Genomic DNA, 17,328 nt, shown 5'->3' on the forward strand with positions numbered 1-17,328 from the left:
AAACCCGCACCTCTTTAGAATGTAGTGTTTTTTATTTTACTCTCCATATCAACCATGCCAACAGAGTTGTTGTTATATCTCAAAGTGGGTTGATTCAACGGGATCGTATAAGGGCTGGTAGCTGATCAGTCTCTACTTCGATTTCTTGAATACCAAATCTCTGTCTCACAAACGAGAGTTGGCCGATGCGCGAAAAAATGAATTCATACTTGCTAAACAGTTTAAGCGGCCAATTCTGAAACTAAGCTCAAGGGTTGACAAAGATCATACCCAATTACATGAAGGAGTGGATCTTATAACTGTTAGATTCGAATTTGACTTGGAAATCTTAAAACCCTAGTCTGGAGAGAGATCCATTAGGTAGGATACGGTAAACAGTGGATGCGAATCTCGGACCATAGATCTCTCTATTAAGGACGCACTTATCAATTGGACTTGGACTCATCTACTAAACTCAAAAAACAGTGCCACCAGACTTTGTCTCAATCGGCTGATTCGAATCCAATTGGTGCCGATTGCATGACAAATTCAAGATTGACATGTGTGGAGTTTAACTAATCTTTAGTATACTTTAAAATTTTTTATTTGAAATGATTTGTATATTTTTACTATTTATTAAACATTATTCATAACACTGGACTCGAGCAAGCACATTTAAGATACGTATGAGAAGTATTTTCTGAGAAGGGCTCGGCTCCTTGAGGCAGGCAGGAATAAGCTTTGGTGGGCAGAGCCGAGTAGATGCTGAACTAAATTGAGTCGAAACGGGAGCTAGGACTTGAGTGGGAGCCGAGTCTTGCGCCCTGCCTTTGAGTGAGGCAGAGCCTGCTGCAGCAGCAGCGACTTTGTACGAAGAAGGCAAAGGGCAAGAAGGCCTTCGTCCATCTTCCTTCCATGCATCCGCGTCGTCCGTTACGTTAAACCCTACTAAAGCCCTAACCACCTTACCCTCCCATCCTCTCTCTCTCTCGCCCCCTTATCCGCCATTTCTTCCGTCGAGAGTGGTCGGCTTTCGGCCGGAAGGATGCCGGGACAGCTTCTGCATCTCCGCCTCCTCAACTCCGCCGCTCCTGTTGGGATTCTCTCTGGTGCGCGTCGCGCTGCGTTCATGGGCTCTCGCTCCTCCAGCGCCGCCGCTGGCGCCTCCATTTTCGCCAGGCTCTTCCCCCTTCGCTTGAAATTATCGGCTATGTCCGCTAGGAGAGGCGGTGCGTCTGCATTGCCGACGGTGGTCTCCGGCTTCCGGCAGTTTTCTAGCGTGTCCCGAGCCAGAGGCGGTCGGAGTGCATCGTTTAGGAGGGACAGTCCTGGAAGAGGGAGAGAGCTCCGTCTAGGTGGTGTTGGGGGAAAGGTTCAGCAGAGCAAGAGCTTGATCGATGACGAAGCGGAGCTCAGCGACTGGATATCTGACCTGAGGACGGACAGATTCCCGAGACTTAGTGATGAAGACTCCGATGATGGAGGCGGGGCTTACTCAGGCAGGAGGAGGAGAGGGGAAGATCCTCCGGCAGCGAAAAAGAGGAAAGAAAACGAATTAGGCAGGAGGAAGACCAGGGGTTCGGGTCTCGGCCTCGACAATGTGGACTGGGAGGGCGAAGCGGCAGGCCTCCGAGGAGGAAGAACTGCCGGGAGAAAGCAGCTGGGAAGCGACTTGAACGTGGGAATGGAGGATTTTCGTGGGAAGAAGCATGGTAGTTATAACTACGGGGGCGGGAGGGAAGGTGGATTATTAGGGAAGAGGAAGGTGGAGTATGGGAAGCGCGCGGCGCAAATTTTTGATGACGACGATGAGGATGAGGAAATTGTGGATTTTAGTAGGAAGAAGCGTGGTGGTCTTGGTTATAACAGGGACGGGCGGGAAGGTGGAGTTTCAGGGAAGAGCAAAATGGAGTATGGGAAGCGCGCGGCGCAAATTTTTGATGACGACGATGAGGATGAGGAAATTGTGGATTTTAGTAGGAAGAAGCGTGGTGGTCTTGGTTATAACAGGGACGGGCGGGAAGGTGGAGTTTCAGGGAAGAGCAAAATGGAGTACGGGAAACGAGCGGCGCAAATTGTTGATGACGATGATGACGATGAGGAGGATGGTGATGATGAGTCTGGATTTGAGAGCGAATCTTTTAGTGGAGAAGATAACGAAGCTGGTTTTGATGATGCTCTGTCGGAGGACAAAGTTAATAGGAAAAAATCAAGGGACGATGTTGATGTTGTCGTGCCAAAAATATCATCAGGAGAAACGGATTCATACTTGAGTCAGTCTAGGTACACTGTGCTTCCTTCTTCTCGATAGTTTTAAACTTTCCCGAATCGATTTTTTTTCCCCATTTTTACTGAATATAGTTAGCGCTGCTGTTCATCTCAAGATATGATGGAAGACCCTCACTGTAGACGACTTCTCTTAATCTATTAGGCACGACATACTCTTTCCTTTCCTCTTATCGCTATTGCTAGGTTTACTTTTGGAAAGACCCTTCCATTTCATAACTTGCTTGAATAGTAAGGACATTCTGGTGTGTCCGGTTTACCTAGCAAAATAGCATTAAATGGGAAATCACATTGTTAGGAGGACGACTCAAATTTGGGTCACCTGATTTGGTGATATGTATAACTTCACATTATGGGGCTTTTTAATGGTAACCATGACTGGATTATAAATTCTCAGACACTATTTGTACTAAGATGTCTGTGGTCAGTAATCGTCTCTTAAAAGCCAAAGTTGTATCAATTTCATCTTGTTTGGTTTCTGTTGGTTTTTTGCCTGCATCCAGCATACTGAATAGGATGATGATCGCACAGTGATTTTGGTCTTGGTTTGGTTAAACAACCATAGCTGCAGTTAGAGATGAACTGTGTAAATCCTTTTCCATTTAGTTAACAGTTTCTAGTTAGGTACTTTGTAGCTACTGCATCTGTGTAGGACTAATCTGTTTTTTTTCCTTCCTAAACTGTACTTTCTTTCTTCTACTGTAACATTTTGATGAGGGTGTCCATATAGAATCTACGCTATAGTGGAAATGTATACGCCTGGAGAAACATGTAGTCACATTCTCAGCGGAACTGTCCCTTGAGGCTTTGACTTCTTCTACCTTTGTAACCCAAACTTGTGAAAGTTAGTGAATGTGTTCATTTTGTGCAAAACTTTCGGGCCTTCATCCATTCTTTATTTATATCTTCTACGTGCCTCTTAATGACACATGAACAGATTAGTTGCATACCATTTCTGACAACTTCCACATGATCCGCAGGTTTGAAGACACTGCTATTTCTCCTCTCTCACTTAAAGGAGTAAAAACTGCTGGTTATGACAAAATGACGGTTGTACAAGAAGCAACTTTGCCAATCATTCTCAAAGGTAGGAATCTTTGGGTTTCAATACCCGTTAGATGGCCGACGATGCCAAGAAATAGTTTGTGCCTGTGCCCTCTAGGATTATTAATCTTTCATTTATTTTAGTTAGTATGCTCTCCACATGCTTAAGGAATTATATTTGGTATAATGTACAACTATACAAAGGTTACCAAAATTGGAAATTGTAGAAAAATTGCTTACTCCTGAATATTTTGGAGCAACTTCATTCAGTGTAATTGCTAAAGCTACTTCCATTAATGCATTCTTTACGATGCTTTTGGTGGTAAGGAAATGCAAAAAAGACTAAGCTTTTGACCACTATCTTATACATCATATTGGAGCTGCTTCCATGTCTTCTACATAGCCGTTTATTTTGAAGTTTCAGCATTGGCTTTATATATTTGATTCTGCAAGCCTAATTTGGCAAGAGAATGGATCAGTTACGTATGGTTTCTGTACCATTGGATGAGATCTAGGATGTAAAAGGCATGCCAGGGCCAGGTCATCACCTAGGTCCAGGAAGTGTAGGTATAACAACCCGACTCACTCCCGGGCTCGGCCCCCTGGTTCGACGGATCCCAACCCGCCTCCTAGCAGTTTTGGCTTCAGCCTAAAAAAAGGTTAGGAACCAGGACAATTATCTCATTAATAGCCTCTCTTTATAAGCTCTTGAAGATCTTTCACAATCTTCGATACGAGACTAAACTTCTGGGGTGTTACAATCCACCCCCCTTAAGGCACACGCGTCCGTGCGTGTGGGACCCCGAGTCTGAGTGTTGAACCGGCTCTGATACCACTATAACAACCCGACCCACTCCTAGGCTCGAGCCCCTGGTTCGGCGGATCCCAACCCGCCCTCTAGCAGTTTCGGCTTTAACCTCAAAAAAAAGCTAGGAACCAGGACAATTATCTCATTAATAGCCTTCCTTTAGAAGCCCTTGAAGATCTCTCACAATTTTCGATACGGGACTAAACTTCTGGGGTGTTTCAGTAGGTGGTGGAATATGTTTCCAATCCTTAGCCTGTTCTTTGGGCTAGGCCTGCAAGGCGGTCCTAGAGACATGAACTCAAACTTTTTTAGTCTTTTTAACAAAGCATGTGAAAAACAAGTCGATAACCTGTTTAAGAAAACAGAAGCTATAACTGTTAAGTTGTATAAAAGTCACATTTGCAAAACACAGTATGATGTTGATGGGAAAAAATCAAACAAAGAAACATGCTGTGCACCTACTGGCATGAGAGACGAGGAAAAAGAGATGAGGAAGAAGAAGAAAATGTGGGAAAACAGCAGAGCTATGCAGTCACTTTTTCACCCTCTTTCTTTTTGTTTCTTCTTCTTCCTCTTTTCATTCTCCTACCATCTTCTTCTTACTTTTTTTTTGTTTTGAAGTGACTGCCCCATGATCCCATCTTCTTTTTCTTCTTGTTCTTCCCTCCTACTCTCTTCCTTGTTTTTATCCTTCTTCTTCGTTTGTGTCTCCTCTTGCTACTGTTTATTATCCTTTTCCCTTGATTTTCTTTTTGTTTCTTTGTACCTCTTTTCCTTTTCTTCTTCTTCTTCTCTCTGTAGTTTCTACTCTTGTTGAAGAATTATCTTCCTTTGTACATAGGTAGGTTGAACTTTTTGGAGATTAGTATATTCTGTATGCTCTATGAACAAACCATATTGTGTACTGCAATATAATTGTGTTATTTGTTATGAATTGATTGGTTGGTTGTTTTTCATTGAGAAATGCTTTATTTTTCTTGTTAAGTTTACATTTAGTACTGCATAGTGCATTCTACTAGCTTTTTCTTGATACCATTTAATGCACCTAGTCCAGCCTAGGTTCACCTAGGTTCTAAACTCAACCCATTGACAAGGCTGAACCTAGCATTTTAATGACATAGACTGAGATATCTTGAGCTGGGTTGGTTGGTTGCCAATATTCAAAATAGTGCTTCAACTGCGCAAGTATAAAGGTATGTTCAGTAAAATGTCAGCTTTGGGTAATTGCTGCATATAGAGTTTAGCATGACAATTGTTATCAATCTGATTGTTATGCCAACTTGCCAAGTGTCAACATTGATGTCCAAATGACCATCATAATCCATGGTCTAACTTGGCCTTTTCTAAAGTCTCTGAACTTTGGAGTTATAACATCGTATTTTTTTTCATCTAAATATTGTCTTAATGGGAAACAATTGCAAGAAATATTCTATTTTCCTTTTAAAACATATAGTAGCAAATATGAACTTGTTTTTTTATTTTTGTCATTTAAACTGTGTGTCTGGCCCTTGTGATACACATGTACTTTCTTTCACAGGCAAAATTGTCTCAGTAATATTTTGATGAAGTATCTTTCATTACACATTTTCTGGATATGTAGATTCTATGGGTTTGATGTCATTATAATCCCACCCATTTTTTTCTGGTTTAACTTTCCTTTCATTTGTAGAAATCTCCCAGTAAACTGATTTGCTGATTTTAATTTCTTTATGAAGTTGAGTATTTGTTTTTCAGCTTTGGGTGATTAGATGGTGTATCTCTGTTTTTCAGGCAAGGATGTGTTGGCCAAAGCAAAAACAGGAACTGGAAAGACGGTTGCATTTTTGGTGTGTTACTATGCACGTTCCTTTGCTTTGCAGATTTTGAATTACTAAACATAGTCTGTCTTTTTCTCATGTGTTGTGTTTCCTCTGTTCATTTCAGCTTCCAGCAATAGAACTTGTCACCAAAGTACCTCCTGTTGGTCGTGATCAAAAGAGGCCCCCAATTAATGTACTCATAATATGCCCTACGCGAGAGCTTGCAAATCAGGCTGCTGCTGAGGCTAATAAATTGTTGAAATATCATCCTTCAATAGGTGTGCAAGTTGTCATAGGTGGCACAAGGTTGCCTCTAGAGCAAAAACGGATGCAAGCAAATCCTTGCCAGGTTTGTTGTAAATGCTTTTGATGGTTAGTAAAATTCATATCAGGTTTGAGATAAATTATTATTTTAATTTTTTTTCTAACGTTATGCAGATTCTTGTTGCCACACCTGGAAGGCTTAGAGACCACACAGAGAATACACCAGGGTTTGCAACACGGCTTCTCGGAGTAAAAATGCTTGTGCTTGATGAAGCTGATCATTTACTAGATATGGGATTTAGGAAGGACATTGAGAAGATTATTGATGCTGTTCCAAAACAGCGACAAACACTCTTATTTTCTGCCACTGTCCCGGATGAGGTCTCATTTACCACAATATCTTGTACGCTTCAAATATTACATCTGCAGTGTGTAACATGCAATTACAATCGCAGGTGCGGCAAATTTGTCACATTGCTCTGAGAAGAGATCATGAGTTCATTAACACAGTCAAAGAGGGATCAGAGGAAACACATTCGCAGGTGTGTATCTGAAGATACAAAATGATGAGGCATATGTTGCAAATTTGCAATTTTTATGCATATGGTGCAACTGTAATTTTTTTGCTAATTTTCTTTCTGTTAAATATTCAGGTCAAGCAGATGCATTTGATTGCTCCACTTGATAGACATTTTGCAATACTGTACAGCATCCTTAATGAGCATATTGCAGATGACCCTGATTATAAGGTCTGCATGGTGGTCATCTTGTTATCACCTTGCTAGTCAGCATGTCTCTTTGAATTCTGCTGATAGTTTTTGCCATGTATTGTAGGTTTTGGTTTTTTGTACAACAGCAATGGTAACAAAACTTGTGTCTGAGCTTCTCTCTGAGCTGCACCTTAATGTAAGAGAAATCCACTCCCGAAAGCCACAGAGTTATAGGACGAGGGTTTCTGATGAATTTAGAAAGTCAAAAGGTCTGATCCTTGTCACTTCTGATGTCTCTGCTCGTGGAGTGGACTACCCTGATGTCACTCTTGTTGTACAGGTAAAGTAACATCAACGTTAATTATCAAGCCAGTTCTATTCTGCATCCTTTGATCATATAAGCTTGCCCTTCTGCAAATTCAGATATTCTTAATGAAAAAAAATATACTTATTTGTTCCTGTGCTTTCTACGGTTTGAAGTGAAAACTTCGAATTAGCATGACCGGTAGATGTGATGACAAATTTCTGTTCTGCTGTTTCTGTTGCTTTTTAGTTTTTTTAACGTGTCCAAGAAAACAAGTGCTTAGATTTGAACCAATGAAAGTGAATTGTATTCCATCAACATGACATCTGTGTGGTATGATGTATAGAATATATGACAAATGTATAACAAAGATGGAATGCTGGTGTATTTCTATCGATTGATCATGTCATATAGGTCTGTGTGGGACATCAATTTACTTCAATTTAAATTATCTGGAGGTATCCATGTAAACAACTCTAGCATGAAAATAGTTAAGCGGTTCCAAACTAGCTCCTTTTAGTTTACTACTGAGCACTTGAACTGGTGAGACATATCAGCGGACTTGGACCGACAAAATAATGGTATTGACAACACTGCTTGAAACCACTGTTATGTGATATAATGTAATTTATTAGTATTTATGTCCTTTGGACCATTTCCAGGAATATGATTGCTTCTTTCGTCTACTGCAAATGCACCTTATGCATCACCCTAGGATCCTCACCAGCATATATTCCACAATATGCACAATTTTGTGACTATTTTGCACCTTGCTGCTGTTGCAGGTGGGTCTGCCATCTGATAGAGAACAATACATACACCGTCTCGGAAGAACTGGTAGGAAAGGCAAAGAGGGAATAGGCATATTACTGCTCGCTCCATGGGAAGATTTCTTCTTGTCAAATATTAAGGGCCTGCCAATAAGCAAAGGCGATTTGCCCCCAATTGATCCAGACATGAGAAAGAAGGTTAGCTTGTGATAATTCTTTTGAACCTACAGTTTCAACCTTCATGTCTTTTTCAATATTACTCGTGCATAGTTTAGACACTTGATTTTCTTCTCACGTTTAATGGTGAATCTTGTCTTTCCATTTGTTATTCCTTTACTGTCCATAGAAGCCGGTTGACGGTAGTACAGAGTTATGTAGGTGTATACTGCTAAAAGCCTAAAACTATTATTACTCAAAAAGTAATCATAGTGGTGTAGAAGTAGGGAGAGCTAAGCTATTATTGTTCTTTTCTTTAATCTTCTTTCTACCTGTGATGTTCTCATTGCTTTTTGTGTTCCTTTCTTACAGTTGTCTTATACCGCTTTGCTTTGTTCTCGAGAGAGATGCTGTTTTAGTTTTTGAATCTTGGCATGCATTTAGTGGGGTTATTGCTTTCATTTTAGCTTTTGGAAGGACATTGTGTGCTAATCCATATGCTGCTTCTCACCAAAATATTAAGATGGATAAGGCATCCTACATTAAGTTTATACTTTTATAAGCGGTTGCTATCAGCAGCTCAAAATGCAATTGCACGTGTCTGGTTCTTTCTTGGTAACTGGGCAAGTGGCATTCTAGATAATACTTATGCCTCTGCAGTAGCTTTCTTACAGGTCGTTTAAAACTTTAAAATGCCTGGCATAGTGGTCTTTTGGTGCCAGCATGGTGCTTTAGGGAGCTGCAGCATGCATTTCTTGTCATCTGTTGGAGTCCATGTTGTCATGTACATACGTTGTGATCCATATTTCTTTTTATGTTTTATCAGAACTTCCTTGCAGTATTTTGTGTTATGTTTTTATGGGTAGAAGCCAAATGCATGTGGGATGCTTCTTCTCACCCTTGTTTTGGTACCAATTATCTTACTGTGGCATACCAGTGTGACCCCCTCTGTCAGCAACTCAGCATCCTGAGCTATGTATGTTACATAGAAACTGGCATTCAAGAAGTCCATAAGTCTATGAGTTTGTAATCTGTGCTTCATTTTTTGGGAACATGGGAACCATAAACTTCTTTTTCTCGGTTCATTGACAATCCTCCTTTATAATGTAACATACTATTTGTTTTACTTTTCTATGTTTTGTCAGGTTGAGCATGCTCTTGCGCACGTAGAGATGAGGAATAAGGAAGCAGCTTATCAAGCATGGCTGGGATATTATAACTCCGTCAAGACCATTGGCAGAGATAAGATAAGGCTTGTAGAGCTTGCTAATGAGTTCAGCAGCAGTATGGGTCTTGACAGGCCGCCAGCAATCCCGAAGCTTGTACTAGGCAAAATGGGTCTGAAAAATGTCCCTGGCCTACGTGCAAAGTAGATGTTTAAGCAACTGGGTGCTGTTTGAGTAATCAAGGTGACATTGCAAGGGCATACTTTTGCCCATAGGTCTCTCACCTAGTGTGGAGTATGGACCTAAAGCCATGTACATGTCAGACCATGAACAATGGCGTTGGATGGAAGTATGAGCACCTATCCTTGAGATATCTTTCTTCCCTGCTAAATACAGCACAATTCTCTTGCATGTTGCCTAGACCCGCTGCAGCCTTGATGTGGGGATTCCAGGTCGCATAAAGTAACTGTTTTCGGCTCAGGGAGAGACTCCACTGGAGGTAAACAACATATTCCAGTGGGAAAGATTTGAGGTTATTATCTTAGTCGATGTTTGTCATAGATGACACGAAGAATGGGAAAACTAAATTGTATTGGGTTATATTTCGGTTTATAGCAATTTGAAGGAGCCAATGTTGGGCTACTTGCTGCTTCTTGATCATATGGACAAAACAAATTGGTTGGCTGAACAGTCTATACTTGATCCTGGATATTTGACTCAAATCAAAACTTTATACCATCCTTTCATGCATGAATCTTGATCCAGAATATTCTGGGCGTGCGAGAGGTTAACAACTTATCTCCCCTCTCGCAAAAGAGCCCCCAAGGCCCTCCATTCCCCTTCCTGGTCTGGGGCTGCATTAGAAATACTTGTCTGTCAACTCAATCAACATAGTATTGAGGTCACGCAAAAATATGCTCGGTTGGTAGCAGCCCAGCTCGCCCAAGAAAAGCCAATTGTAAATGCATGTAGTGAAGATCGAGCCCCAACTAGCCAGAATCGGACTTGCAGATAGGATATCTCAGTAGGTGGCTGCAACTCTTCTATGACAGAAGAAATGTTGTTCACAGGTCTTCAGAGATCACTTGATATCAAGCTAACCTTATGAAAGACAATCTGTCCAATTCTTGTGTTTTCAAATGGTGAGCTGAGTTAAAGTGGATCCTTGCCTGTTCACTAACTGTGATAAATTTCAAATATAAAATAGGTATTTGTTGATGTGTCCACAAGGCATCTTTGCCTCTCCCCTTCCTGTCTGTCAGGACTATTTGATGGGTGAAATTCCACCCGCCCCGACCGCCTGAATCAAACACGGTCGCCCATGTGGATTTCATGGATTCCACCAACTAATTTTAAGTGACTGTGAAAGATAATCAGTGGAGACGAGAGTAATAAAGAGAACTATCATCTTGAACCCCAATATTAGTCCCCAATTTTACTGTGAGATTGACGAAAATCTAGAGATTTCTATTGCCATGGCGGTGCTTCATTTACGGTATATATTACCTCTCGGTTGATGATGATGGAAAGCACCTTCAAAAATCAAATTGCGAACATGGCGACTATTATTCCAAGGGAACCAGAAAATGAATGTTTGTGGAGACCAAAGCAATGACATTTATAATCACATCAGTTGTTATGGAAGTACATACCTTTTCCTCTAACTGGTTCCCTGCAGCTGCCAACTTATTTTGTTCTCTTCAAAGTAGGATTTGAACCATAACGGCCCCCAAGGGCCTAATATAGTAGGCAAGGAGACCACGTTGTCCGGTCGGACAGAAACCTCCGCCCAAGTAACAAACCGTTTGCGGTTTTAGACCACGCCCGCGGCCATCTCTCTCGTGCAGTTTGCCAGTTGGCGTTTTCTTACCCACTCGGCAATCCGGTGAATTTACGCAAAACCCCATCCATTTAGATGAATTTTCATGTTTTGATTGGTATTTTAGGAAAACGTGGGGGCACCTTTCGTCAAACGGGCGATACATGCGGAACGACAACGGGCTGCGTTTGAAAGCTAGCCGCTAGCGGCCTCTTGGTGTGTCCTCGCTTTCTACCCGTGCGGTAAAGATAGCCGGAATGATGATGGAGGGGACTTGGAGAGAGGCAAGGAGATCGCGTTCGGAGATTACCCGCTCTCTCTCCGCCAAGAAAGGAGTCTGCGCCTCCGGCGTCTTTTCAGGTCAGTCGGCATCTTTAACCGTTTGAGAGTTGAGACCTCTGTCTCATAGAAATTAGCGCCTTCATCTCACCGAGATCGCCTCGGCGATGGGGTTGCTTCTGGGTTATGGGAGTCCTTTTTGTCATCTGTTTGCGCATATATCGGTTACGTTAGGGAAAAAAGCTTTTCTTCGTTGTTCTTCTTCAAAATGCTCTCATAAACGTCTGATTTTGTGGGCCATTGTTACAACGTGAAAGCATGAGAAGGCCTCAGATCACATGCATTGAATAAGCCGGGATCCCCGATCTCTTCAAGGATCTGTTGAAAATCATATTCATAGGTTTTCAAGGACCCATTTCACTCGATCACGAGAGAGATCACCGAGTTCCTTCCCGAAATGTGGTATTAAGCGTTCTCCGACCTATTTCACACTTCTGAAGTTAAAAAAAAAAATGCACCTCTCTTTTTCATCTAGTTATTTACCATTTACCGTCTTCCTCATTGAGAGCAGAGAAGCCCTTTTTCCCCCATTTGAGAGCCAGTAGCCGTGTACTTCGGCTCGTTCGCGCCTCTGGCCGTCCTTAGGCGCAAAGGAGCCTGTTTCCTTCTTCCGAACTTGGCGCAGGAGCGGTGCTGTAAAATGGGTGGCTTTTTGTAGACGCTTCGCATCCACACCCAAGTTCATCCCCGTCATCGGCGGCAAGTTGTTATGTGCAAATGGGCCCTTCGCTTTGTATGACTTTCTCATGCTGCGTGCTTACGTAATGTTTGGGATGGGTCGCCTCCATCGGGCCACCGCATCCGTCCGATTTGGCCGCATCCTCATATGAGCTAACTGTGCCTAATATCAAGCTTTAACAATATTGCTCTGTTCCTTTAATTGGCGTATATTCTGGTCAATTACAACATTCTCTCTCTCTCGGTCTCTCCTCACCCGGTGCAAGTCTCTCTCCCTCTCTCCCTTTCCCCGACCCATCTCTTCCCCTCTCAATTTTTGTCTCTCTTTTCTTGAATCTATCCCGGTTCTGCACTGCTCTTGTGACGCCATTCGCCGGAGCTGCCATCCTGTTCGCCCTCCCGTTGCCCTTGCAGACAGCTCAACAGGTAACCTCCCTCCCTCTCCCCCCCTCGAACAGCAGGATTTAGCGGAGCTCCCCCTCTATTTGCTGTGAGAAAAGGTCTGCCTGCCGCAACGGTTCCCTCGCTTTCATTGTGGGAGAGGAGAGATAGGGGCTGCTGCGTTATGACAGCCACCTCTATGATAGAAAGCTTGTTGTAGCACCAAAACAAGTTCTTCTGAATAGATTTTGATGCTAGCTAAAATCGGGTTTGTAGCATGGTATACCATCATCCAAATGGCAGTAAATCTCTAGATATGTGACCTGAGCACTACCCATTAGATTAGTGCACCTTATTTTTCTTTTCTTCAGATGCAATCAAGCCCTCCTAGCAATCAAGCTTCAGTTGCATTTGCAGGCTTAACTAAAACTTGGTTGCCTGCTGAACCACGGCTTGTTTAAATGGTCAAGCTTTGAGCTTACATTCGTCTTGCTTTCTGGCCAAGTTCTAGCCACAGAAAAAATGCAGGCAAATGGGTTCTTCATGGGGTGCAACGCATTTGTTTGGATTGATTAGGTGCAGAAGGACGAAATCTGTTTTCTAGTTTATTCTAGTTATGAAAGATCTTCATTTGAAACCTTGTTGTCTTAATTTGAAAAGTGCTATTTATGATGTTGGCCAAATATTCGTGGATATTTCAGTGCTTCACTTTCGATTTCTTAACAATGTCCTGGTAATGAGCCAAGAAAATCAGGTCAAAGAATAGCAAGATAAATGTAGGATTAGGAGAAACCGGAGTTAAAGCGTTGGGAGGACCTTGATTGCCCATGATTGTGAGCCAACCCTTGCCTGGTTGGTCTTCATCGTGTTTCTTTGCTGCACTTATTCCCGTACGTTCTAGAAAAATCCAGATTGACATTGCTTTCATTGTAGTATTGGTTCTGTTAAGTTCGTTGACATATGCTTGTAAATAACCAAAATGAAATCTCTAACAGTCGAGGAATAATGCTTCAGGGAGTTGGACAAAAATATGGGCTTGGAGATTCCTGAATACAGTGAAGCGGACAACTGTATCGCAAGTTAGGCGATTGCTTTGGAAGCAAGATATTGTCTTAGTCTATCAAATTTTGTTGATTTTTAGTTTTATGTGGCCATGATTTCAAAAAAATGCTATGTAATTGTGCATTTAGGGTGTGTTTGATTGCAATGCATTCCCGTGTAGGAATGGAATCCGAATCAATTTTCTTCAAAATATCCGAGGATCCAGCAAATGTTGGAACAAATCCCGGAGAGGTGGATTTTAATCGTACTAGGGAAAAAATTAGCCTGCCAGAGCACCTTGTGGTTACATTGCTATCGCGTGATTTCTTTGCAGCGTTCCTATAGAAGTGCAGCAGAGAAGACGACCGCAACACCTGTTCACCGGCAGCGTCCCTGTTCACTGGCAGTGCAAAAGAAGAAGACTGAACCAGGTTATCTGTTGAACGTCCTTATTGTTCCCAAGGCCGATTTTTTCTCTTACTGTGCATCCCTCTTCTTCCTCCTCTTCTCTCTATTCATGTGCCCCCTTTTTTCCTGCCGCCGTCGGGATTCAATCGTCGATCTTCAGAGTGTTAGCAGATCGTCGAGGGAGATGGAGGGCAGCAGCTTCCTCACTTGCGTGGGGGCTAGCGTCGCGTCGGCGTTCTTCGCTTCCCTAGAGCGATGCTCTTGCATCAACCTGAGCACCACCGATGCCGAGGATGAGGAGGAAGCCAACGATCGCCCACTGATGCTTACCAAGCCAATCGTCCACGACTTCTCTGAGAACTTGCCAGAGGAAAAGCCGGCCCACGTCTGCGTCAATGTTGGACCCTCCTGAGCAGCCTTCTTGCTCTCTGTGCCGTCGAAGATTTAGGGTAAGTTCGTCTTGCCCTCCTTTCTTTTCCCTCTTCAATTGAATTGTTCCGCTTTTTTTTTTTTATGTATCCTTTGTCGCTTGTCGTGATACCACATTTAGGATGTTTTGTTTCATTTTTTCTATCCCTTGTGCCATTCGTTTCATTACCTATCCTGGTTTTGCTTACGAGGATATATATATATATATATATATATATATATATATATATATATATATATATATATATATATATATATAATTCATGCGATTTCTTTGTTTTTTTGGTTTGCTATGCCTGACTAAAAATATTTTTGGGGCCTACATAACTTGTTAGTCGAGATGGTCTCATCCTATTCATTTCTAGGCAGCTAAGGGCCACTAGTTTCCGTCTGATTCACCTCTAACTGCTTTGCCGTTGACCTAGTGCAACATTATTCTTCTGCGGCTGTTAAACATCCGTTGGTACTGTAAATCGAGGAGGAATGGCTCATATCTGATTGCCTGGACACGGTGGTAGCAAAGTCACTTGAGCACACCACAAATGGAACCCTTTTTCATTCTACAAGTGCCCCACAAACAATGTAATATATACATGGTTGATGTGATGTGAAAGTTTTGTATAACTTGGATCCTGAGACACTGCTCTCTATGAAATTCTTAATGTAAAGCAAGAACTACAAATTGTTAAAAGTAATTGTTAATCTTTTTGAGTCAATAGCACTGAAAACATCTAATAATAGAACTAAGTTAAAATTTAAAATTCAATGTATTTGTTATAGGTCTTGAAAACTTGAAGGAAGAATGTAAAAAAGGCATCTAAACATTAGGTGATATTCAAAATATACTTATATAGTGAACAACACACCTAAGCTGTTCCAGGTTAATTAAAAAGTTCCAGGTTATACTTGGTCACATAGCTTCTGCTATTTATATGCCCACCAAAAGTACTTTTAGCATTGAGTGTGAATGCAGGTGCTGAGTGTGTAATATGAATTTAACTGACGGAAAGGTGTAATATGCATGTTTGACATGGAAGATCTAAGTTTAAGTTTATTCAAGAAGGTTGTACAATTTATATGCTTATTTTTGTCGCATTTATTGTAGTTGCTTTTCTTTTGTTTGTGATGGGCTTCTGCTATTTATGATAAGAGTAGTATTTTCTCTGCTTCTACGAAGTGTTCAACTGAAGAAATGTTGTTATAGACCGAGGCACACCCATTTTAGGAACATGTTGGAATATATGAACTTGTTTAAAGTTTTGATTATCATTGTACGTTTTTGGGTATCAAGAACAGTTCCTAATGTTCGGTGGATGCTGTTTGCACCTATCAGAGTTCAGATTCATTGTTAAAGTTGGAGTGAAAGCACTTGATCTATTGGTGGTTGCTGGTCTTGTTTGACAGGCTATTTTGTCGCGTTTTGACATTAGGAATGAACAGCAGAAGACCACTATATATGTTCTGTTTGTTCCAGTTAGTTTCATTTTCATGCTTATACATGTTTTTTTCTGCCTACCTCCTGACAGATGGAGTCAAATAAATGAAAGGAATCACTTTGTAATAACGTTGTCTTCATCATCCAAACATTCTTATGATATTCAACATTGAGCATTTAAAGATCATCTAAACTTGTCTTTTTTATTTTATAGTTTGTCAATAGTGGTAGATGATGAACGTGACAGAAGGAAGGAATCTTATTTGTGATTGCCAATCATCTAACTGATGCTTTTTGTTTTTGCAACTGTAGATCTTGCCTGGTCGTCGTTCTGTTGGCCAGCCAATGGTCACAATTTTTTTCCAAGTTATCCTCACTTATACCGTCAAACGTAGAACTTAATCCCTACCATTATTGTTCCCCCAATCACACACAATCTCAATTTGGAATGCAGATTAAAATCCTTCCTCAACTGACTCCAGGATTACAATCTATTTTAACCCCATGATTTTAATCCCAGTGCAGTCAAGCACTTCCTTAACGAGGGGGCGGTGGGGGTGTGTTGGGGAACAGTCATGCAATACACTAAATATACTCATTCCAAATTATATACAAAGGCTAACACCTATTTCTCAAAAGTTCTATGGGGGCCAAACTTACATTTTTGAAATTTTTAATGTGTAAATTTTTAACTTTTCAAAACGTGAGGAGGGGGGTTGGGGGAGGTGCCATGACCCCTCTGCCCCCGGCCTCCACCCACTGTATCTTTGTTTTGCTTTATTGCTGGATTTTTTTGGGTGAACACCTTTAGGTATTTATTTTCCCTCCTTTCCATGATATATAAGAATTCAGTTGCCATTGAAGTTCTATTCTGCTTCATTAATTGAAAGAATGTACTCGCATTATAGGATATGTTTCATTTTTTGTAAGTATGATTAATTTCACAGGCTGTCTGATGGAGAACATCCTCTAGTTGCCAGAGAGGTTGATGTCTTTGTGGATCTCTATCACCAATTGCACCTTGATGACAGCAGACAGGCATGGAGAAGTTATGAAGTGTTGGAGGCATGAAGTATTTGAATGTTAATACCACAAATACTATAAGAAATTAGTCCGTACATAGCGTTAATATTGCTAATATAACTGCTTATTGTGTTTATTTATAATAGCAGCTGTGGTTGTTGCACTTATTGTCACTCCAGGAGATCTATTTGTGATTGGGTGGAACGACCAATGATTTATGTTAATATGCAAGAGATGTGGTTGGTCTGCGTTCATGCTGGAATGTAATAGGCGAGCTTGATCTGAATAAAGTCTTCTTGTGTTTCAATAATTGTTAGCGAAAGGTCATATCGGTTTGGGATCAGACAAGGACGAAGATATTGTCGAGGTTTTCCGACACGTCAAGCGGCGCCTTTAGTTCACAGTTTTGCTTGTTTGGTGTTTTTAGGCATAGATATTACTAGATTTGAAATCAAGTTTGAGTAAACTCCAATAACAATTTTGGTCAGA

The 17,328-nt window shown here is 41.4% G+C and overlaps 2 protein-coding genes across 5 annotated transcripts; both read left to right on the forward strand.

Moving 5' to 3' along the window:
• Window positions 1-875: 875 nt before the first annotated feature.
• Window positions 876-10,024, forward strand: LOC116259748 (DEAD-box ATP-dependent RNA helicase 31-like). The gene is made up of 10 exons (XM_031637677.2): window positions 876-2,262; window positions 3,246-3,352; window positions 5,888-5,943; window positions 6,041-6,265; window positions 6,355-6,561; window positions 6,636-6,722; window positions 6,834-6,929; window positions 7,015-7,230; window positions 7,980-8,162; window positions 9,266-10,024. The coding sequence occupies exons 1-10, from the start codon at window positions 1,025-1,027 to the stop codon at window positions 9,491-9,493; spliced, it is 2,643 nt and encodes an 880-aa protein (XP_031493537.1). The 5' UTR covers window positions 876-1,024; the 3' UTR covers window positions 9,494-10,024.
• A 1,216-nt stretch (window positions 10,025-11,240) lies between these two features.
• LOC116245869 (uncharacterized) lies at window positions 11,241-17,012 on the forward strand. Of its 4 annotated transcripts, none has more exons than XM_031617463.2 (5): window positions 11,241-11,465; window positions 13,518-13,602; window positions 13,879-13,975; window positions 14,113-14,401; window positions 16,790-17,012. In XM_031617463.2, the coding sequence occupies exons 1-4, from the start codon at window positions 11,363-11,365 to the stop codon at window positions 14,362-14,364; spliced, it is 537 nt and encodes a 178-aa protein (XP_031473323.1). In that variant the 5' UTR covers window positions 11,241-11,362; the 3' UTR covers window positions 14,365-14,401; window positions 16,790-17,012. The 4 variants fall into 4 exon arrangements, with proteins under 4 accessions (XP_031473323.1, XP_031473325.1, XP_031473324.1 ...); XM_031617465.2 differs by lacking the exon at window positions 16,790-17,012 and adding an exon at window positions 15,678-16,022; XM_031617464.2 differs by lacking the exon at window positions 16,790-17,012 and adding an exon at window positions 15,715-16,022.
• The last annotated feature ends 316 nt before the right edge of the window (window positions 17,013-17,328 follow it).

Source organism: Nymphaea colorata, chromosome 1 (assembly GCF_008831285.2).
Source record: "Nymphaea colorata isolate Beijing-Zhang1983 chromosome 1, ASM883128v2, whole genome shotgun sequence".
Lineage (NCBI taxonomy): Eukaryota > Viridiplantae > Streptophyta > Magnoliopsida > Nymphaeales > Nymphaeaceae > Nymphaea > Nymphaea colorata.